Source organism: Seriola lalandi, unplaced genomic scaffold (assembly GCF_002814215.2).
Source record: "Seriola lalandi dorsalis isolate HSWRI2012SDOR001 ecotype SW California unplaced genomic scaffold, Sedor1 jcf7180002054483, whole genome shotgun sequence".
In the NCBI taxonomy this organism is placed as follows: Eukaryota; Metazoa; Chordata; class Actinopteri; order Carangiformes; family Carangidae; genus Seriola; species Seriola lalandi.
In genome coordinates, this window is record NW_019525036.1 from 457,110 (window position 1) to 481,105 (window position 23,996).

Below are 23,996 nucleotides of genomic sequence, written 5' to 3' on the forward strand. Positions count from 1 at the left end.
GATGCTACCTAGAAACCCCTTATTTCTGTTAATGGGGGTCAGTCAAAGCACTGAATGGGCAGGGAGTGCTAGTGACTCAGCAGCTAGTGGCAAACAGTGCTAACATTAGCTACACTAACTAGCTTCTACTTTCCCAGTGGCATCCAAACTTAACCCATAAAGGCCGTTTTTAGTGCATCACAACAGTGTAGGTTATTTCCTCATACAGAAATTGAGAACAATTCAAATTTTAGCTTGAATGTTTTTATTGTTTGTTTGCTTTGTGTCTTATTTTTGATCATGTTTTACTCTTGTTGATAGCTGTGGGAGGAAAGAGAAATAAAGCACATACATACATGCACTCTATGACCAAATGTGGAAACCTGAAGGTCTATGAGCTCGTGTTCTGTTCTCCCGCTCTGTCCTCCTGTATCATCACAGAGGTTAAATCTCCCTCTCCTTTTTCAAACTTTACATCCTTTTCTGCAAACATGAAGTTTATTTTTAGTTGTCCAAACTTTCCCTGCGTCAGGGTTGCTAGGTAACGGGTGCTTGAATGATGTGAGCCAAGCCAGGAGAGATGTGGAGCCAAGACACACATACGCGAAGCCATGCACTCAAAGTAATACTTTTAATGTCCATGTTGCTGTGGACATAAAGGCGGGGTGGGGGTGTCAGTTCTTCCTGCTTTTATTTTCTTGATTTAATTCCTTCCTCATCATCCGCTCCATCCTCTATTTCTTCCTGTTCTCCCCTATGATCCATCCCTCTCACTCACTGAGTCTCTCACTGCTGTGACAGTGTGTCCATGTGACAGAATCCAATATCCGCTGCAGAGAGTGAAACCACACGACTCTCTCTTCATGGAAAGAAAAGAGACAAAAAGTTATTCTTTCTTTTTATTAGACCCTTCAACGTGACAATAAACACACATATCCAAACATCCACAAATTCACAGCGAAGCACTCGCACACACTCGACACGTCAGCTGCAGAGGAACGCTCCCGTGCTGAGCACAATATGTCCCGAACAATGCATAGCTGTTCTGCGCTGTCATTACATTCATACTGTATGTCAAGATCATTCTCGCTTCTGGATGATATTCTTACAACGGATCGACTGGTGGGTAAAACATGGCCGCGCTGCAGCACACGTGCAGCACTGCACGCTGTGATCCGGGGCAGTTTGATGTGTTCTGTTGTATGGTTGAGTCCAAATGTTACAACATGCTGAACCTCCTTTTAACTTTCTCCTTCTGCTCTTGTCTACTGCTGTGATTCCACCTCTCACCTCTGTGCCTCTTTTCCTATTCGCGCCTCCCTCTCCTGTCGGGCTGCACCGATCACTTCCACTATAGGAAGTGACCAAGCGGGAGGACTTGCATGCCCAGCTGAGCCTAATTCAGCTGCCTGTAGACTCAGGGGTATGTACAGCACTGCAGCTCTGCCTTCCCTCCCTCCATTTAATTGACTAACCGCCCCGCCCCCATCGTCCCCTCTGCCCTTCCCTCACCACCCCTTCTCCTCACCCATCCCTACAGATGCTTTGTGGTGATGTCACAGATCTCTCAGTGGCTACAGCTTGGAGGTTCTTTGCAGAAGTACTTTTCATTAATGCATGTGCTCGCTTTTTGGCATCATATATGCTTAATTAAAGGCCTGGCTTGATAATATATCAGATAAAATATAGCAGATAAATCTCCAAGCTATTGATTGCTTCTATTGCCTTAAAGGGCCACTCCACCCAAATTAAAAAAAAAAGATCTACTGTGTTTTTATCCCGAGTGGCATCAAGCCGTTCAGGTATAGTTTCACTTTTATCGATCTAGATTCTGAGATCTTCGCTGCTGTCAAACTAATTCAATACAGTTCTGAAGTGGGAAGTAAAAGCGCAGTTCATTATCTGAATAAACAGTATCAAGTGACTTTCTGGAGTTTTTCCAAAGCTTGAATGGACATTAAACTGATGACTCATCAGTACAAACGATGAGCAACTGTGATAGAAAATATCGGAGCAGGCCAGAAGGCAAAGGCACAAGTCTTTGTACATAAAAATGGAAGCGGAGAAGTCCAAGACGCGTTTCATTACCGGGCTGCATTACATTACATTGTGTTGCGTGAGCCACTAATGGCAGAGTAACTCCATCAGTAGAAACCTGATAATACTTTGTAGAAACCTGATAATACACTCATCAGTTTGATAGTATTCTCCATAGGCTGAACAGGTATCATTGTATTTAACAACTGAAAATCAATTTCAGTCCAGTTTTAGTGAACAAAAGTGTTAAATGTAAAACAATGTACATCAGTCTAAAAGCTGCACTATTTACTTAAAATATGATTTACAACTATGGAGGGAAAGAAAGTACAATAACATAACACATCAAACATTCTTGCAAATAAAAGCCTGAGATTTTTTTCACATTTTTGCATAAAACTACGTGTGAAAAATGAAGATACTTGGTTGTCACACGGGAAAGACTGTACAACATTAGCATGACAACACAGCTTGAATCAGCAGTCTAGGTATTTGGTGCCATCTGTTACCAAACTCATGTTAAAAAACGTGACAAAGGTGCAAAAATTTAAACTAATGCTCATTACCCAACATAAAACTTTAGTATTGTTAACACATCCTTGAGGATATTATTAAAAAAAAAAAATCTTAAATCCACACAGAAAAATCTTTTGGCAATTTGAGTGAACTGGCTCTTTTTAAAAAGAGAACTTGTGGAAATGCTAACAAGTTTCAACAGCGCTATTGAACTGTGACTGGTTTTATCAATAGGAAACAACCAGTCTCTTCCAAAGCAGTACAGAAATGAATAGCGTGGAAAGAAGCTATTTGCGGCTGCCTGTGTTGCCACAAACAGGAGACCTCCAACATGGCCGCCAGAGAATGTGTCAAATCATCTCAAAGTGGTCCGCCCTGCTTCCTGCATGCTGCCCGTTGCTGCTGGGACTAACCGGGTTACTGAGTGACTGTTCACCGCAGTTTAGGAAAGACAACAGAGCGCTTAAAAACACTTGCATCACTTCGCTTTGTGTGTTTTCTTTCTTTTCTCGTCCTCTTTGAAAGCAGACTCCATCAAACGCACATCAAAACCTCAGACTGAATGCTCGCCTCCCACCAGCCCTCCACCCCACCCCCCTCTCTCTCTCTCTCTTATTTATTTATTTTCTTTCTTTCTTTCCAGCCTCAGGGTAAGAACACCACAGTGGTGCTGCCAAAAAATCTTCCTCTCTCAGTCTGTTTTATGTGGCAGGGGTATAGAGAAGACGTAAGTGGGCCGGGGGGGGGGCAGCCAGACTAGAGGTGGAGAGCTAATAAAGAAAGCGGGGGAGATCGACTCTGTTTGCATGACTCAGGCTCTTAGTGTAAGGCCAGTATACTCAGTGAAATGAGGCCTTTGAACAACAGATGGTTGTAAGTTTTGTACTAATGTCCTCTAATTTTAAACTGTTGAATGCTGTTGACTTTTCCAGTGGGCAAATTCTCCAAACTGTTCAGAGTGTGTTGTTGTTGTTTGTCGGGTCGGGCCACTGGGGGCCTGAGCTTGAAGTTGGGGGATTTCGAGTGGAGGTTAAAACTGTTATTATACTTTTATTCTCCGATGTTATCTGATAACGCAGTGCACACTATATATTTTGTGTATTTTGTATATTGTATATACCAGCCCACTGCAGGTTCAGAGGAAACTATTAAATCACATTTCAAGTTTGGGGCGAACACCATCAGCCAATTTGAAAACTAATCATTTAGCTGCCACTTTACAATCAGACTATTCTTATAAAGGATTTATAATTAGGTTGTTCATACAGTTAACGCTTTATAAATCAGAAATAAACAATTATAAACAAGTTACAGTTTTCATACATTGATGCAGGTTCACTATTTGGCAAGATCAAGTTAGTGCTCACTACTCATTAATCTTACTAATGAGCTACTACCATTTATAACGGGTAAAATGGAGCCTTATTGTAACTCATTAATACATGATGATGTTTTACACTTTCCAATAAGTAAAGTAATAAATAAGTAATAACTGTATAAAGTGTTAAAAACCGAATTATTAACCATCTATAAAATAAAATGGTAGTCTTATTGTAAAGTCATCATTTAGATGTTTTATTATTTTTTTTTAATTTCAGTAAAATGTCCTGTCCAAACAATTTAAAAATAAAAATGCATTTTGATTAAATTGTTTAATTAAAACTTCGTCAGCCCAGGACCTGATGCCTGCTTAGGGTTGGCGTTAGGTTTGCTGCTACAGCACAGGTAGCTGTGTTCTGGGCTTATAAATCTCAAATGCAGCTGTGGTAGGATACAATTTTGGTGGACACACACACACACACACACACATGCATACACACAGACAATTACTCCCCTTCCTCCTATCAACAGCCACCCACTGTCTCCCATTTACACCCCTTACTGAAGCGATGTAATTGAGATCCCCCCTGTGTGCCGCTGGTGTCTATTATTGTCTGGCTATCAGCAGCACGCCTGGTCTGGCCCATCTCCTGGTCCCACCGCCAAGCCCAAATTGAGGTGGCAGAGTGTAAACAAACAATCCGGCTATTTCAGGACCACGGATTTCCCTCGAGTCCGAAGCTATCGTCTCCACCTTTCCTTTCTCCACTGAAACCAGCCATTGTCTAATGTTTGGTGAGAACGCTTCCCTCTGCTAACCGATCTTGGCTTAAATTCTCCCCAAACCCAAAAGTGCACTCAGCATCAGCATTTCTGAGAGCACACACTCACACAAAATTATAATCCTATTAACATCTCTTCCCTTCCCCAGATTAGTATTACAACCAGAAAATGTAAAGGCTACTCTGGTGATTGGTTCTCCTACCAGGAGTTGCTGAGTTGCCTTAATCTGGAAATTAAAAAAACACACACACAAAAATGTCATTTCTTTTTTTTGTTGTTGTTCAAACTGTAGTTGGGCAGGGAAGTTTTTTTTTTTTCTTCTTTTAATCCACTCTAGCTGGATCTTTTTCAGAGGATTGTTTTTTCTGACAGCTGAATTACGAATTAATGTCTGCCTGTCCCGTGGAGGATGTTGTACGAAAGGGTGGAAAAAGAGAAAAAGACTGAGAAGAACATGTAGAAAAGACAAGACAGAGAGGGAAGAGAAACTTTCTTTTTGAAAGAAATTTGTCAAATTCATAATCAGGCCTGTGCTTGACCTGTGAGTGCCACATATATATATATATATATATATATATATATATATATATACACACACTTCACGTCAAAGGTTTGTACTGCTGCTGCACACAGACCAGACGGGAGAAGAATAGAGTTGAGCAGATTAGATTGTCTACTAACATATTGATCTGTTGTTATTAGTGTAATACCCTGTGCTTCCACTGGCTTCCACTGGCAATTTGAAGCTATGAAAACCTTCCTCTTACAAGGAAACAAAATCATTGTGAAGCTGGAGCAAGGGTTTTTTTTTTTTTTTAGAAGTGGTCACTTAAATGAAATGTGTGCTTTTACTTCGTACTGTAAACGAAAGGATGAAGGAAAGGTGACGCTGAGCTGTGTAGATATGGTTTTTCTACTTTATGTTTGTTCAACTGGAAAACTGACCTTTAGTTGCTGGTCTTGTGTTCAGCAGTAGTTTGCTGTAGGCCAGGCAGCAACTGACCTCGTGTTTGTGTGGCAGCCCACGGATGTATTACAGGTATAATATCAAACTGTTTCATGCTGAAATGTCTAAAAATGACTAGACCTATGATATATATTATTATTTATTTATATATATTATATAAATATAAAGTTGTGTGTGAAGAAATACATGATTTTTATCATGGTAATGGTCAGTTTCATCTATATATATATATATATATATATATATATATATATATATATATACATATACATATATATGTGTGTGTGTGTGTTTGTGTGTATTTGTGTGTTTATGTATATACATATATGAGATAAACGCTCCGGAAAATTTTGAATTCTAATTGAATAATGGAGCTGGGTGAGAGTATGTCCATGACTTCCCACTGGTGAGTTGTACTCACCGTTTCAGAGACGTGTGGGTCATGTGATAAACGCCTCATGCAGTTTACGCCAAAATCACCTGGGTCATTCTTGGGGTCTTGGCTCGGCGTCTGACTGGTATCAGTGCTCAGCAAGAAACTCCATTTTCTTTCTGTTGTTTCCCTCCAGTCTCACTCCTTTTTTCCTCTTGGCTCTGTAGGTTGATGAAATAGCGGCAGATTAAAGCCGGGGATAAACACAGCTCTTGTAGTTAAGCTGAGACATCGACTGACGGCTTTGCATTGTTTGACATGTTCCTTATGTGTAACAGAGAAATCAGAGCACCAAATCTGGAGGACACATGGGTGATTGGATGATGACAATGTTTCCACCTTTCCATCTTGTTTTCAGTGTTGTTCTCACAAACTGACAAACTCTGACAAATTTTTTGCAAAACCGCATCGGTTGTGTTGAGCCAGCTGTTTTTGTCTGTGTGCCTCAGGAAGGAGAAGGGAAGGTAAGGTTGTCCCATCTGTCGACGCCCGATCCCGTCACGTCTGGCTGTTATACTTATACTGCGAGGCCTAGGTTTGATTTTTCTGTGAGTGGACACTGACCGTCACAGTGAACAGAAAATACCGCTCAGCAGGAACCAAAAACACAACCACTCTCCTCCCTTTCCCTCCTACCTGAAAAAACTAAGAGAGCGAGGGATGAGGCTGAGCACCCACAATGCTTAGCGCTGATGCTCATCTGTGGTTTGTCCCATCACAGCTGTCCTTTCTGATTAATCGCATGTGGGTTGATGAACCCTGTGGGAGGGGGGCTCTTGCTGATAGTCAACAAATTCTATATAGTCTACCCTAATATTAGAAGTATCCAGGTGCTTCATGTTTCCTGCTGTGAGCCAACAGTTTTTTAATTGAATTAATCGCTAAATAAGTAGATGCTGGAATGTGATGACGGTAGTCTCCATGTAGCCCTTGAGTTGATTTCCTGCTAGTTCATTAGCATCTGCTCTCCTTACCTAATTTTCCTACTCTACAGGTCGGGGGAAATCAGTCTGGGGCATTCAAGTAGCATCTTTTAACCGTGAGAGGAAAATGCAAATTGATGCCTCAAAGATCGCCATAACAACGGAAGAGGATTAGGACATGAGAAAAAATTATTTTCTGAGATTAAAGTCAGAATTCTGAGTTTAAACTTTTAAAAGATTCTGAGATTAAAGAAAGAAAAAGTGGCCCTAATCTTTTTTTTCGTACAGACCCAACATGCCTCCAGTAAACAAATACAGTACTACCCACTTTGTCTTTCTCCAACTCTCCTGAAAAGTGTCAAGGACGTCATTTGTTAGTTTAAAAAGACGGTGATCAGGTCCCGAGGCTTTCCTGCACACAGTTTTCCTCACTCTGCTGCCACGTTTGAGATTTGACTCGCCGGGTCGCCGTTCTATTAATCCGGCGTCCACCTGGCGCCCTCGCACACACTGATGGAGTCTGCAGGTCTCTGGCGTGGTGCAACAAATACAAGCAGGAGCTGTGATGCTCACTGCAGCAGGTTTGTAAGTGGAAAGCAGCGTGAAGCTGAGACTAGCGGAGGGTAATTAAGAGCTTGAGAAAAAGAATCTGTGAAAGACGGTGGATGGATGAAGGAAGGATATGTTAATGTGACACAATGTGGAAGACTCATTTTGACATCACCGTCTGGAACAATGATGGAGAGCAAAACAACAGATAAAGACTTCTGCTGTTCTGACAGAAGTCACACTGGGTTGCTGATTTAGAGATTGCCCACTGTTGAAGTTCGTTCGGAGTGAATTATGTGCTTGTGTGAAAATTGTCAGACCTGTGTGTTTCAATATATCTGCCATGTTCTGTCTGAAAAGTGCCTTGTTGCTGTTTTTGCCGATCGTGTTTCAGTGTGGTTCCTCAATGGACTTTTTCGGTCTCTTTGCATGACAACACTTTCTACATAGTTGATCTTTTCCTCCCTCTCTCTGTATCGTTTGACCTTTGAACCCTGGGATCAGGGAGATCACACCCTCACCTACCCGCTCACAGGGAAAGGTTGCCTCTAGTGACTGATCCTAGGTCAGATTTGAACCGTGACTGAGGTGATATTTGAAGGGACGTACATCTGAGCGGGGATCCGTGTTTAGAGGCAACTTCTACCCACCTGATTTCTGTTAACTCTAATCAGAAACACGTATTTACACAGATGTTTCCCTCTAATACTTTGTGTGTGTTTGTGTGTCAAGGGCGACGCTTCTAAATCGGGTTCAGAAATTGATTGCTTCACACAAAGTATGGAGGATGTTGATGTGAATGGCAGCAAGAAGGAATCGTCGGCCTCTGCAGGTGAGGCGTGCACATACACACACACACACACTGCATGGCTATTGATGCTATAAGAGGAATGCAAAGGATTGAATTTAATCCTCTTTGTACCATCTGTGATTGTTAACATTCCCCCTCTTTGTTAGATCCCTGCAGATTACACACCACGTTGTGTTTTATTTTAAATGTATGTAAAAGCTTGTGATAAGCTACGTAAGTTAGACCTAAAGCATGTGATGTAAACCCTGTGTACACACACACACACACACACACACACACACCCCCCGCACCGTGTCTCAGTCTTCCCCCGCTGGTTTTCCGACCACCTTCAGCGGGCACGTGGCTGATCCGTCTCTCTGCACGCCATCAAACCGTCGGCTTCATCCATAATTCCTCATACGCCACTTCCCATCCCTTCTAATTACCGTGCTGCAGACTGAAAAGCCCGGTGGAAACGCTGGAGTACAACTCCCAGATGTACAGTATCATCTCCTCTTCAGCCCCTTCAGATGCTCCGTATAAAACTGATTACGTAGCTGGAGGAGCCTCATATACATCTCCTCGGCCTCGGTGCATTCCCCCTCCGCTTGTCGTTTATTTGTGTCGCTGCCAAACATAACAAATAATATTCTCTTCCGTGCATCCTATTAATGACTTGCTGAAATATTCATGTTAGTCAATAACAGTATGAGGCATCCATTTTTAAACAGGCCGTGCTGCGTTACTGTACCCACGTGGCACTCCTCCCCGAGCGCCACCTCTTCCTGCTTTTCATTCAATTCACTGCTTTCATTTTCCTCTGTGATGCTACTTTTTTTTTTGTTCTGTCCGTTTTATGTCTCACCTCTGTTGTTTTCTTTGCAACACCGCTCTCTTTAATCCCTTCATTTCATTCGTTTTCTGCTCCGTTCTTCACGTTAAACCCTGGTCATCTTTAATCTTCTTCGCACCTCTCGTCCCCTTTGCTCTTACCCTCTCCTAACCCATGGTGTTTTATTTTTTCTTCTTCCCCTCTTTCCTTCACTAGTAGTGCCTGTAAATGGTCATGTGGACCTGAAGACCAGCCTGACTCCACCTCTGATTACCCACACGGCTGCCACCCCCATGCCTGTACCTAAGCTGCCTGTCGGAGGTGACCCCGTCTTGGGTTATGAGTCCCGTCGAGGCAGCAGCGTCTCCGTAGACCCAGCCTGCTATGAAAAATCACCGGTTAGTGCATTCATTATTGTTCTCACATGTACCAAAGAGCATGTGGCAGCTCTTGAGTGTAATACCCCTGTTCCTGGATGTCACAAAGCCAACATTAATACATGTGTGAAGGGGATAAGTGCCAGGAATTACTCCCAGCTCCTGCTCTTCCACCGAGCGTCTCTCCAACTTCACTGTATGTGTCCTGCTGGTGTGTGGAGGCCATAATGATTGATAATGATTAATGTGGCGTTCCAGTCCGCCACTCTTTATTTGACAAACTGATTATTGAGATAAATCAGCCCAGATCTCTCCATCTGCTCGTGTCTGTCTGTGAATCTCAATTCAGTTCAATTCACGTGGGTATTTGCATGAAAGATAAATACTTTTTTTACGCACCGTCTCCTCTTGTAAACCGCTCTGTCCTCCATTTGTCCTCCTCCTGCTCCAGACCAGTGCCCGGAGCGCTTCTCCCTACGCCCCATGGAGCTCTGGCAGCAGCTGGACCAGCCAGCGGTCCAGCTGGAACAGCCTGGGTCGCGCCCCGTCGCTCAAACGCCAGAGGCGGCAGTCGGGGGAGCGGCGCTCGCTCCTCTCTGGCGAGGCTGGCTCCAGCTCAGAGGACGGGGAGGGCGGAGGAGGAGGAGGAGGAGGAGAAGGAGGAGATGGGTTGATAGAGGATGATGACACCTCGCTGGCCAGGACTGACTCCATGTCGCAGTCGCAGAGAGGTCCCGGACATCGGAGGATGGAGTCAGTCGAGACTCGGAGCTCCATGGATTTGCCACCTGATGCTCTGTTACAGGTAGACACCCCCCCCCCCCCCCCCCCCGCACCATCCATCACTCCATACCTCTGACTGCTCCCTACAGGACTGTTGAGAGTTTGACTCTTTGACTTGGAGTGGTAACAAAATTATTTGGATTAATACCAAAAGCTCCACAAACTGTAGACCCCGCTCTCTTGACAGTAGTATCCTTTAATGTGCATCTTAAAATTATATTGTCAGTGTATTTATGGCGTTCCTCTTTACTGCTCTTACTGGAGAGTCGTTCCTAAAGTCGTAGTTCGAAAGCTGTCAGGAAGTGTCCCAGTAAAACCAGCTTACAACTCATGACGGTGTGGGAACAAACACAACACTGCCAAATACAGGCGTAGAACTTGTTTCACTCGCACATCTTTAAACCCAGAACCAGATGAGCGAGGCTTGTTTGTATGGTCTGGTATCCACGGTAACCTCCGCTACACGAGAGTAACGCGACGGGGGCCGAGGCGTGCTGGTCTGGATCCCTTCGATTAAAACAAACAGCTGGATGGCGACGGATTCGCTTTTCAAGCTGCAGTTTTACTTCTCTCCCCACTTCGTCCGCCTCACAACAACAACAACAACACTTCCTGTTTCTCAGTCACATGTCGCTAAACCAACCAATCAGAGATAAGGAGGGCTAAGACTGAGGTAAATCAGAGGACGTAGATGCACATGTAAATATTTAAACCTGTAAATATGTAAATAATAAATGGATAAACACGGTACATATACTTTACAGAAATATACAACATGAATTAACATCTAAATCTCACACTAGCAATGATCAGGATCTACCCCTGGACCAGATCAGGCAGCTTTGCGCTGGGATGCTTTACAGTTTTCTTTACTCATGTGTCATAGAGAACCATGTGTGCACGTTTTCGTTTTTGTTTGTTTTTATTACAACCAAAGATTCCAGCAGGCGCATTTCACAAGATCTATCTATCTAAAGGGAAACTGCTTTACGGCACAACCCGAACTTCTTTCTCCTTTTCCGCTCCCTGTGCAGGTGCCCTACCTGCACCACTCAGCCAATATGCACAGCTCCAGGCCGCCGTCACTGGGCCACGCACGGCCCACAGAGCACAGCGACTGCAACGGAAAGGGCTCGTTGTCGGTCCTGGGTCCAACACACGTCTCGTTAGAAGACAACACTGAAGATGAGAATGCGGAGGAGGAGCCCAGCCTGGTCAGCCTCTGTGCACGACGATATTTATTGTATAAATGGCTCGTTTGAAAGGAGGTTACTCCATCATTATCTCTATCGTAGCGTCTCCGGAAATCTGATCTTGACCTTTAACTGCCAAAATCTAGGTCATCCAATTAGGTTCATCCTTGAGTCCAAGTGACTGTTTGTGCCTATGGTCATGGTATTACCGAGCGACTGTGTTCACAGGAATCTGACGGACGGACGGGAACATAACGGCGGTCGCCGGTGCGGAGGCAAATGAAGAGATTGGGGATTCTCGTGAATGCCATATCTCAGTAACACCTTGAGGGAACTTTGACACAAACATTCACTCGGACTCAAAAATGAACTAATTAAAATCTGGTGGTCAAAGGTCAACAGTCAAGGTTTTTTCTATGTTAATTAATAAAAGAAAAGATTATCTGCATATAGATTAAATTTACTACGCACCGATGTTTATCAATATTGATTCTGATTCGGTCTCTGTGCAAAGAGGCAGGGAAAGACGCAAGCTCGGCCTCTTACTCCTCTTTGAATGAATTTTCTCCAGATAATAAATTTATTCTAAGTTTGCCGTTTGTATAGTAATTTAAAAGATGTATAATCTCAGCTGGAATATCAGATACGCTCATTTGCATGTTACATCAGGCTAAAGCATGAGCGTGTGTGAGTTTATAGGTGTTGTAGTTTTTTTTTAACGTATGTATTAAATGAAAAACGGTGTCGTAAGAAACGAATTCAGTAACTTCTGTATGACTGTGACTCACGATATGCAACAGGAAATTGTTCATGTCTGAATAATGAATGTACTGCTGATGCTTTTGTTCCTCGCTGCAGGGTCGTTTTGCCAGATTGTTCCGCTGGCTGGAGAAGAAGCAGCCAGAGTGGTGTCGACAGAGAGACACCTGGTCACTCTACCTCTTCCCTCCACACTCCAGGTAGCATTCACACCTCCACTCCTCTCCGATAACGCCGCGTCTTTTCCTCCTTCTGAGCTCTGCAGGTTTTTTTTTTTTTTCTATAGACAATATGAATATTTTTACATATTCATGGAAGTCCTGGGTACACGGCACCCGGAGAGTCTGTTGTTTTATTTCTCCTGTGGCAGTTAAGCTTGAGTCAATTAAGCTAAAAATGAAATGAAATATTCAAAACATGCAGCTGCTCAGCACTTTTCAAATGATAGTTTTTGGTATAGGGAAAGACAGAGAAAGGATTCTTAACATTACATTTGACTGACATCCCAGAAAGCTGAGTGTAATGGCAAAGTCACTGCAATGTGAGCGCAGCATTTTTATTCCCCCCCCCCCTTCCCTTCCTGTATCAGCTGCGATTCCCTCCCACATTCTCACTTCAGACGTCTCTTTTATCTGCACATTTCTGCCATGTCAGGGGTGAGTAAGCAGGAGCAGAGGGAGGAAAGGGAGTTTCTCCTACTGAGTGCTGCGTGTTATCTCAGCCACGTGCTGAATCCATCACCCCCCCCCTTCTAGGGCTTTGATCTGCGCGTCTCTGCTGTCTGTTCGGAGGAATGCGGGCAGTGAAGGCAACACCAAACAAAACGCTGGCCCCCCGGGCTGCCGTCCAAAACACACCGCAACATGCTGATTAAAGATCAAACACCTCACCCCCCCCCATCCACCCGATAACTTCATGTTAGCCGTCGCCTGTGTCATGGCATGTCCAGTCCGACCGATTGGATGTTTGAATTGTAACGGCTCTCAGATACGGTATAAAGTCACCGCCGTCAGACTTACTCCTACAAAACGCCTCAGCAGCACCTCAGAGTATTAGAGTATTTAAAGGCCAAGTAGACTTGACGTTGATGCTGATAATTTGATGCAGTGGCGATCTGTGTGGGTGGTCACCGCGGGAAGACGTATGCCACCGCCGTTCATCTTTGCAGCCTTTGTTTTCCCCCCTGTGGCCCAAAAAGTTTTTTCACCATAGACCATCGTTGTAAATGAGACATTTCACCTCCAGCCATAAACATAGTGAGTTTTTTTCCCTTGTGTGTTGCATGTAGTCCGTCCGTGAAGTTGAGCCCTTTCAAGAGTTCTTGACGGTTCTCCTCTCTGCTGGTCATATTATATAATTTGGAAAAGGTTAATGGGAAAAGCTCCCTGTAGTCTGTTATTGTCAGAGTATTAAGAAAACTGAAGGGGCTTGGCTCATACCGGGGTTCTAGCTGGCTTCCAGTCACAGCGGGCTGAAAGGTTTAGCCATGTGGAGAGTGACACCGAGGACACAGGCTCTGCGTGGCGTCCCTTCTGGCCTTGAAGAAAAACGACGGACGCCCGCCTGTGTTCACAATCACATCAAGAGACAGCGGCGTAGTGGGAGGCCCCCGGAGTACAGTGACATTCACGTGGACCCGAGTTCACCTCCGCCTGCCTTTGTGCTCGCTGTTGTTACGGCTGCTGCTGAAGATTACTGCGGGGGAAGTTTTTAATGAGCGAGGGGAGTGGGCCGTGCTTTCGTGGGCACGCAGTGTGTTCGCCGCAACGACGCGTGCAGTGCGTGACCTCTTTCCTGGAAAACAGTCCACCCTAACCCCCCCGCCCCCCACAGGAAGCGATGGCGTTTGTGTATCTCCGGTTTGTTTGGCGTGCACAGAAGAAGAACTGGGTGAGCAGCTCTCATCCGCTCTAGTCAGAGACGTCACGCCGGAGCTGCATCACCAAATAAAACTGTTCAGCAGAAGATACAAGCAAACGTGTCACACGAAGCGCCTGCGCTGCTGAAGTGACAGGTGATGTTTGGGGGAAAATGAAGAGCAAAAACAAACGCCAGAGAAACAAAAATAAAGATGAAGAAAAATGATTGACTTTGTTAAAAAATCTGCAAAATTAATGAGGAAAGTGTCAAAGTGTAAAGCCTCAAATGATCCGTGAGAGAATAGTTTTTCGACACAGGTCGTGACATCAGACTCTTATTCTGAAACATTTGATGCAGAAAAACTCCGAATGTCAGTAAATATTATCGGAGGGGGAAAGCTTCAAACGCTTGTCAAAATCTTTTTATATAAACATCCATGCATCAAGATGTCACGATGTTTAACAGATGCCTTTTGGGAGTGTCCGGGGACAGTTTGTCTTGAGGTTTTAGCTTGAGTCTCAGGGGCCATTTGAACTTGACATTAAAGTCCCAGTCAGACACTGGCCCTTCCAACTGCAGAGGAGGAGCTGCTGGAGGTGTGTCCTCCCTCCCTCCCTCCCTCCTCCCTCCCGCCGGCTTGAAGACAACACACGCATCCTTTAGCATCATGACTCTGGCGGGCTGATATCAAAGAGGAATTAGCTCATACAGTCTGTGTACTGTGTGAATAATAATACCACATCCAGATGACACACACAGACTCAAACAGTGTTGACATGATGTCGTCTGTATAAAATTATGGTAAAAATCTACTGTACACTCAGACCGATATGAGCCATCAAAGCGGATCCGATGCGCGGTTTAATCCCTTCGCGCCACATATAACAAGCGTTCCCTCTTTCTTTCTCTCTGTTGTCACGAGCTAAAAGCCTGGGGACCTTTTCATGTTGGGTAAATGAAAGTCAGGCATAATTAATGACTCCTTAATTCTACAGCAGTTGATTACAGAGTCACTATATGTGAGACAAGCTCTCATAAATTGAATGAGATCTTTCATTACTTGCAGTTTGTACAGTCTGTGATTTCTTTTTATACAACACGCCTGGACCGAGCCGCAGTCTGGACACTGTGGACGCTTGTGTAGATATTTCCATTTCATGCCACTTCCAACAGATTGGAATATAATTGTACTTTTAGGTTACTTCACCGATTAAAAATGTTACTACATATGATCCGTTAACCCACCGCACAGTATGTAAAATAGGTCAAATTAGCTCCGCCTCAACCTGCTACAACAGTAAAAGCTTAATCACATTAATGCATTAGTGCTAATAATCCAATAATGTAATATATCATTACATTATTGGTAATAATGTAATGATATATTACTTCTTAGAGACAAGCTGGAAGGGATGGGGGTGGATCCCTGCTTCGAGTCCTGGATTGTGGATTACCTGACGAGACGACCACAGGCTAAAAATAGCACCTTCTACACTGAAAAGTGATGCAGCTGAGGAAGATGATGACCGTCTGTTGTGTTTTGGTGCTATACAAATAAAAGCTGACTGGACTTGCCTTTGAGTGAACATTTCCAACCACTTCAGCCACTTCTACAAGGGTGTTGTGTTTTCTGGGAGGTGTTGCCTTAAACTTGTAAGACTGTAACATGATTTCCTGCAAATTTGTTCTGCAAGATGTGCATTGATGTGTATCTGTGGTTATTTTAAGGGATGTATACTGTGCATGCACCTGCTCAAAGGTGGGTTATACGCCATATACCTGTTTCAGTTGCATACCACATGTCAAGTCCATTTCCAGTGTCGCTTACGTTTCGCATTTCTGCTTATGTTTTGTTAGGTTTCGGATCATCTGCAAGAAGATCATCACCCACAAGATGTTTGACCACATTGTGTTGGTCATCATCTTCCTTAACTGCATCACTATTGCCATGGAGAGGCCTCGCATCGACCCCAGCAGTGCTGTGAGTGTCAAAAACACGATCCCTAACTGTCCTCCATGTAAAGTCAGACTCTCTAAGAAACTGAGAAAAATGAAAGACGTACAAAAAGACAGTTGGACAGGAAAGAATATACAGTACCTATAGTTTATATGCATATACATAGACACGTATGTATATATAGATACAGAACTTCCTGAGATGTGTGTGTAGAATAAAGAAACTCGCTGCCTCACGGCTCAAAATAGTCCAAAACAGAAATGGAGAAAAAAGGTAAAAAGTACCTGTCAGCCAGTCAAACCTTAATGGCTGTTCAAACACACACACACACACACACACACACACACAAACACACACAGACACACACACGCACACGTAAAAAGAGAATTACTACTGGAGTTTGCTGTCTGCGGAGAAATGAAGTGGAACATTGTGTGAGCACAGGAACCTGTGCGACCGAGCTTTGGGTAATGTGTGCTATATCCCAGTATCTACAACACCATCACCTCTTTAGCTAATGCACCATCCCATCAGATAAAGGAGGGCTGACCCAATGCCTCGCATCAACACACACACACACACACACACACACAACTCCTTGTCCTTTTTCCTAAATCCAGCAATAGCAGCGGAGCGCAGCCCAGCCGCTCCGTTCACGAACACAATGATTATCACTGTTAGATTTTCTCTTTTCCGTCTTCGCGGGAAATGGAAAATCTGCTGGTTTTGGGACAGAGACGTTGCAATCGTATGTCTGGGTGATGTCCAGGAAAGGAGACCATCCCCTCCTTGTCTCATCGAGGGGAGGGCGATCACACACAACACGTATATAAATGTGTATAAATATATAAACTTGAGCAAAATCACAAAAATCCATCACAGCAGCCGCCGCACTAACTTTCAGCGAGTGAGAGTGTTTTTTGGATGTACATATATTTTGTCAGACTCCTGCTACGGCCGTCATGTCCAGTCTGCACCCTGAGGCCATTAATGAAATGAGATGGAAATATATGACATAGCAACCACCCCCCCACCCCCCACTCCCCAAAAACAAGAGATGGAGCAGTCATTACAGTTTCGAGCTGTGACGCTTATTGCTCCAGATCTCATTTGCCGGAGCGCTGGTTGCGTGTTGCTGTTTGTTTGTGTGGGTTGTTTTGAATTAATGAAGCCGATTGTGAATCGATTTCCACACGCTGATTCCGTTTTGGCCTGTGTATAACAACCAGACGTATAATTAATCACTCCACTGCTACTCATTTGAAGTACTTACAAATGCATTATATCACCCGTGGTGATAACCCAACAGAAGACACATGTTATATTCCTTAAATAGAAATGTCACAGTTAGAGAGATAAAGTGTTTTAGTCACAGCGTTTCAGTCAGGAATGCAGGCTGAATAATTAGTTTATTGTCCTGGAAATTATGTCACACACTGTGCATTTGGCTCGCAGTCCGCTGCTGTTTTGGTTTGGTGCGGGAGGTTGCCTGGATACTGTCTTCCTGTAGCTCAGTGGAAATGATTGGGGATGATTATACTGCCTATTATGATGTATTATTTCTAATTGAGCTGAGGGACTGAACTATCTAGAGCTCTAAATTGAATTATATCAGCGTCAACAGTATAGCGTACGATCAGTCGTAGTTTTCAGCAGCCACGTCATCTGCCCCAGACAACATTAAGATGGAGAGATGGCGCTGCAGACTGGACCGTGATCAAAGCGCTCCAGGAGGTGTGGGTTGACTCTTGTTTTTTGTTGCTCAGGGAAACAGGAAGGGTTTGTAGTCGTATAATTGGAAACTGCGGTCGTTACACTCTTTGTAGGATTTTGTGTTCTGTAAAAATAGAGACACACACACTGAAGCTCTCAGGTGTCTGGGGCTTCCAGCGCACAGTGACTAGTGGAGCTTTTGCCACTTGCGATTACCTACTGGAAGTGTTTGGTATTGGATATTGTTTTCTCTGGCGTGTGACTAAGCATAATGCCTCTCCGTACAAGTCATAGCGTCTGCCATTACGATCAGCGTTACTTCAAACCAGGCTGAGCTGGAATAAGCTCTTCAGGGTGATGGCTTGCGGTTCCCCTCAGCCGTGGTCAGACAGACAGTCAGGCGTCGAACTGGGAATAATACCACCGCCATTAGAGATGAGGAAGAGGGAGGTATTGTATTGTACTCCTATTGAGGGAGCTCAGCTTCTGTGGCTGTGTCTAACAATCTGTTTCTTTCAAACTCGAGCTAAAAATACAGTGAAAAGCCGCCGTCTCTTTGACTCGGAGGAAAAATCACTTGAGCAAATCCTCAGTTTAATTAAAATAGTTTATTAGGACTTGTTAATGTATGTAGGACAAACCGTAAATGTACATATGATAAGAATAAATCTAAGCAAACTATAGCTCTGTTTGGAACATCCACACGGAAACTTTATAGTGATTCAGCCATTTTGTCAGTTTCAGCCTTAAATTCTTGTTTCTTAACACATTTATTATTAACGTTCCACAAGTGATATAATATCACTTATTCCCAGTGTCATTCAGTAGAGTTTGCAGTTCATTTGCAGTACAGAAAAAATGGGTTAACATTGACAGATTTTTTTTTTAACTGGTATAAAGAAAAATAAGTTCTCAAGGCTAAACGCCAAATCAGATGCCTTGTTTAAATCTTTCCTGCGGTGCTAATAAAGAGTAAACTTTAGGATTGCCTGCCAGCCATCATTAGTGAGCGCAATAGGGATGTTTGTACAAAGATGTTTTGAGTACGAGGAAAAAAAACATCTCCCTCGTACATTATTCAGCAGGAAAGAACAAAGTAGGAAAAAAAAAAATGCTTATAACAAAAATGTGAATGTAAGATCATTGGAACTATTAGCATGTGCATTAGCTCTGGTCTCTCTCTTCGGCAGGAACGGATCTTCCTGACACTGTCCAACTACATCTTCACAGCGATCTTTGTCGCAGAGATGACTGTAAAGGTAAGACATTTTTAGCCACTGGTTAGTGTCATCACTGACCTGCGTTCTTACTCAGCTGACATCAATCTGTTGTGCCACAAAAGATTTGTTAGCTGAGTCCCGTAAAAAAACACTGGTTGCCTCATATGAAGACCTCTCATTTCCCCCAGGACTTTGTCACTATGTGACACATCTGTATTCCCTCACAATGTAAAAATAAGTAAATAAATAAAATTGTATAAGATGGAGAAACCTGTGCTGTACTGTAGGCACACACACACACACACACACACACACACACACACACACACACACACACTCTCTCTCAGGGCTGTTTGGTAATGCTCAGCAGAGTCTCGCCCAGTATTCAAATGGCCCTTTAAATGGAGGTCCACGCTGCCGTGTGCAGGAGCGAGCGGAGGCAGAGGGGAGGAAAGTCTCTGTCTCTATTTTTGGTCCCAGTGCAATCGCCTGACTCAGGAAGGTAGAGCCTGTACACACACATAAACACACACACACACACACACACACACACACACACACACACACACACACACACACACACACACACATAGAGAACACTGATTGTATCTAACATTTAATTTCCAAATAATCTCAGAAAATGATTGATGATTGTTTATCACCAAACATGTCGCCAGATCCAAACTCTGTGGATTTCAAGGAACTAATTCAATTTAACCTTTTTCATGTCAGTAACATCACGTTGCCAGTAGTGGAAGAACCATTAAGATTTATTACCTACAAAAATGTAAAAATACTCCATGACGTGAAAGTCCAGCAACAGTAAATGAAGTTAAGTTAAAGTACATGTACTCCAAATACTCCTGTACTCAAATACTATAATTTTGAGGTGCTTGTACTTTACTTGCACGTTTCTATTTTCTTAAATTTTGTACTTTGTACTTTGTATTTATTTGGTCACCCACTATTCCACAGAAGAGGATCAGGTTTAAAGTCAGTAATGTAAAAAAACAAAAACAAACAAACATGTGGCACAAATCTTCTTCCATACTTTTCAAATTCAAGAAAACAAAAAGTAAAAACTTCTGAGGTGGTTTTATTTAGATAACTGCTCAAGGCCCAAAGAAGTTAAATCATCCAATATTTCAAAAAATGCTTTCTATGTCTGTTGTTAGCAGTGCCACTAAAGAAGATGTTTTTAAAGAGGTAAAATTAGATAAATTAGATAAATTAGACAATTCACAAAACAGCATAGATTAGAAAAAAGCAAAGTTCAGTATCTTGCTCTCTGCACTAACATTTTAAATGATGGACTTTTACTTGTAATATATTCACGCTGTTGCACTTGTACTCAGGATGTAAATACTTCCTCCACCACTTGTTAAATACATTATTTTCCTCTGAAATATAGTTTAAAGTAGCATAAACATCCAGGTAAAATTTTAGATGAAAAACTTCTACCCATGCTGAACTCAGCTGCACAAAGTGAAGACGAGACAAAGTGACAGACACCTTCTTCATCATTTAATGTAAATGATCTTCTGCCTATCTCCCCCCTCTCTCCTGCTCCCTCGCCGCCTCAGTTAGAGGAAGATGTTTAGAAATGCATGAAGCAGAAATCGGCCTCATTGTTTAATAAGTTTGAGCTAAAAAACAAAGTCAGCCGGTCTCTGTCCTTTTCTTGGAATGCAAATTGCTTTTGCTGAGTGGAACCTATAGAATTAGAAATGAGGCTTGGAAAGCTTGAGGTTTTTATTTTTTTATGCTCTTCTCTGCCAAGCTCCAAGTAAACAATCGCTCCACAAAGTCAATAAGCTGTTCATGTGGGACATCGAGCAGCGACTCCTAATAAATGCAAAAGATGGCTTGATAACAAATCTGCTCCCGCACAGACGAAAATAGATGTTGAATTACTGATTCATGTATCATTTTCTTACATCTATGTTTGGAGTTAATATTTGATTTTAATTGTTCCAAACTCTTTTGGTGCTGCGGCAGTTTGCTCCCTTCAACATACAGCATCTACACCGTGCCGTATGTTTTAGTTTCATGCCTCTTTTCCTCCCTGGTTGTGTCCAGATTGTAGCTTTGGGCTGGTGTTTCGGGGACAAGGCCTACCTGAGGAGCAGCTGGAACATTTTGGACGGGATGTTGGTGATGATTTCTGTCATCGACATCCTGGTGTCTCTCATCTCCAACTCGGGTACCAAGATCCTGGGCATGCTCCGAGTGCTGAGGCTGCTGAGAACGCTGAGGCCGCTGCGGTAAGTGGCTCTCTCCCGGGGGCGCCGACATTTATAGACAAACAAACGGTCAGAAGACGGACCACCCCTGAAACCGTTAATAGAGTCATAAAACCGAGTCTTACCTTTAATACAATATGATCTTACACAGAATCATGTGACCTTATATAAACAGCAGACAGGTTTGAAGGATGATAAAGTCGCCCGGTGTGGATATTTGTTTCAGATAGGAGCAAACTGAGCTTTCTCTCAGTCACATGGAGCCTGTGGGAGATTTTTGTGTATTTGTGTGTGTCTGTGTGTAGGTAGGGAGGGGGGGTGGGGGGTGTTGCATTTATTTTCCATTCATGCGTGTGTTATTGTCAATGTGTACACAATTGCAAAGTTATGTTTATTTGAGCGGAAATAAGGCGGAAATCACCAATTTGGAGACTGTTTGTACTCTTATCTCCAAATATGTGTGTGTGAGAGAGAGAGAGAGAGAGAGAGAGAGAGAGAGACGGGGGGAGGAAAGAACAATGTGTGTCTTTGTATAATATCCAACAGGGTCTTTACATGTGTGTGCAGTCCTTTAGCTTTAGCCTCAGTGTGCGTGCCTGCGTCACGCCTGACTCGGCTCACAGTCGCACGCTCTGTGTGAAGGGGAGCTCTCGGCTCTCGGCTCTCGAGGCTTTTGCCCTGAATATTTATCACAGTTCCCAGGAAGAGCAAAAAGAAAAAAAATTAAATATTCATTTTCATCCTGCCAAATTTACCCACTAAACACCCACTGATCTTTTTCTGTCTTTTTGCCTTGGCAACTTTCACCTCTTGACATGAAAGGGAAATCTGGTGCCAGCGCTGCGTTTGCTTTTTTACTCTCTCTCTCTCTTCAAAGTGTTACTTTCTTCTTTGAGTAACGTTTGTGTTTCAGCTAATCAGTGAATTTGTGTGTGGTTGACGTTCTGTTTATGTGTATTTGTAGTAAGTATACATACTCTGTGTGTGTGTTGTTTTGATGGGTTTTTTTCTTCGGCTGGACCGCAACAATGAGGCCAGCTCTATAATGTGGAATATGACTGACTGACTGACTGATGACATTTCACGCTCTTTACTTATGAGCGTTTGGGGAGTGATGTTAGCAAATCGCCACCTACAGGCAAACTTATGCGCAGAGTTTGTCCCCATTAAAGCTGCTTAAATTTGTAAATGCATCTTTTTCTCGCCCATTTTCTTCCCCCAACGCTGAGCTTTTCCAAAACAACCTACAGAGTTCGTCTGAAATCACGAGCTTGGTGTTTCAGCGTGTTCGTCGCGTCAGTGTGGCAGGAAAGTTGAGACAACCTTTGCATTTGACAAAGCTGTTGACTCGTTAACAACTTTTCTGATCACTGACCGCTCTTGTTTTTCAATTTCCCCGTGTTCCCTGAGCTACTGTTACTGTTATAACACATGTAAATTTAAGCAATTTACAACACGTAGCTCAGCATACTCCAGAGTTTGGTTTGGTTGCCGCCGTGGTGCTTATTAGTTTAAAAAACTAGCATTTTACATTCAACTAACAAGTTAAATGTTAATGTGACATTTGAAAATGAACTCGCTGTCACACAAGCGGCTTTCTAATTAGATCTGGTGCAACTGTGACAAATAGAGCACTTGAAACCAAACGAGCACCTGATTTTCTCTGCTGCTGAATTCTCTGTCTCTAAATCATTATGCGGTACACCCTGCATTATTTAATCCCCACAGGGCAGCAGGGCTGAGGCTGTATTAATCCTGACTAGGGGGGTTTTAAAGTCATAAAATGTGTAGCAATTACAGGAGGAAATTGGACAAATTTAAAATATTTCGGGGGAGGGGGGGGCAAAGGGCAACCATTTCTCAAAGGATGATGTCTTCAGTTTGAGGAAAAATACAAAATGGCAGAGGGAGAAATAAGATTAGGAAGACGGCGTGAAGACAGGTAAAGCGCTGGCAGGTGAATCTTTGGGGGTTTTTTTATGTTTACAAATTCACAGTTTGCCAGCGTCTCTCTCACATTCTCAACTAACAAAGCCAAAGAAGAAGAAACAGGAAACAGATTCAGCAACAAATAAGGAATTTAATTCACAATAAGAAAGAACTTAAACGAAGAACCGACAGTGGAAACAGTGGGAAACTAAAACTGCACAACACCACCACAAAATATTATGAATGTCACTATGCACACATTACAGCTCCTAGCAGCTATCTTGGGGGAGATCAGACACACCAAGCCCCCCCCCCCCCCCCCCCCCCCCAGCCTCTGTGCTCCAGCTCCTGATTGGGGAACAGGGACAGCCGAACACACAACACAACACAGCACTGTGGCACGTAACACTGACAAAATCCGCCTGGTAACTAATCTAAATATGAAGATAGGCCTGAAACAAAATGAATGCTACACATGTTTTCTGTTGATTCACAAATTCAGTAAAGAAAATCTCAATCATCATGGATCAGTAAAAGCCAGAAGAGGCCCCTAAAAAAAAAAAAAAAAAAAAAAAACTTTGAACATACTGAACATTTCCCTGCCAGTAGAAGAACAGCTTGGATTATTCCACAAGAGATTTCTGCATTTGTGTTTTCCTCTGCTGTCCCTGCTGCTTTGACGAGGGGTTGGGCTCAAACTGAAGAAGGTGATGTCACATACTTCCCTGCAGCAATCACAGTTTTGTGCAACAATAGGAATCAGTATCTAATGACAGTGGGACAGTGGGATGTTTTGCTCATAACTCTGGTTTATAGGCTCAAATCTGTGTAAA

At 43.2% G+C, this 23,996-nt stretch overlaps 1 protein-coding gene across 2 annotated transcripts in view; it reads left to right on the plus strand.

Annotated features, from left to right (window-relative positions):
* cacna1g (calcium channel, voltage-dependent, T type, alpha 1G subunit) overlaps positions 1 to 23,996 on the plus strand; it is a 119,715-nt gene that overhangs the window by 51,235 nt on the left and 44,484 nt on the right. The window contains exons 13-20 of one of the 2 annotated variants that reach the window (XM_087175700.1): positions 8,240 to 8,339; positions 9,346 to 9,527; positions 9,958 to 10,311; positions 11,324 to 11,503; positions 12,341 to 12,441; positions 15,959 to 16,082; positions 18,962 to 19,030; positions 21,071 to 21,255. In XM_087175700.1, the coding sequence (XP_087031826.1) occupies positions 8,240 to 8,339; positions 9,346 to 9,527; positions 9,958 to 10,311; positions 11,324 to 11,503; positions 12,341 to 12,441; positions 15,959 to 16,082; positions 18,962 to 19,030; positions 21,071 to 21,255 (1,295 nt within the window). The remainder of the gene's footprint in view (positions 1 to 8,239; positions 8,340 to 9,345; positions 9,528 to 9,957; positions 10,312 to 11,323; positions 11,504 to 12,340; positions 12,442 to 15,958; positions 16,083 to 18,961; positions 19,031 to 21,070; positions 21,256 to 23,996) is intronic. The other variant, XM_023412584.2, reaches the window with a different exon arrangement.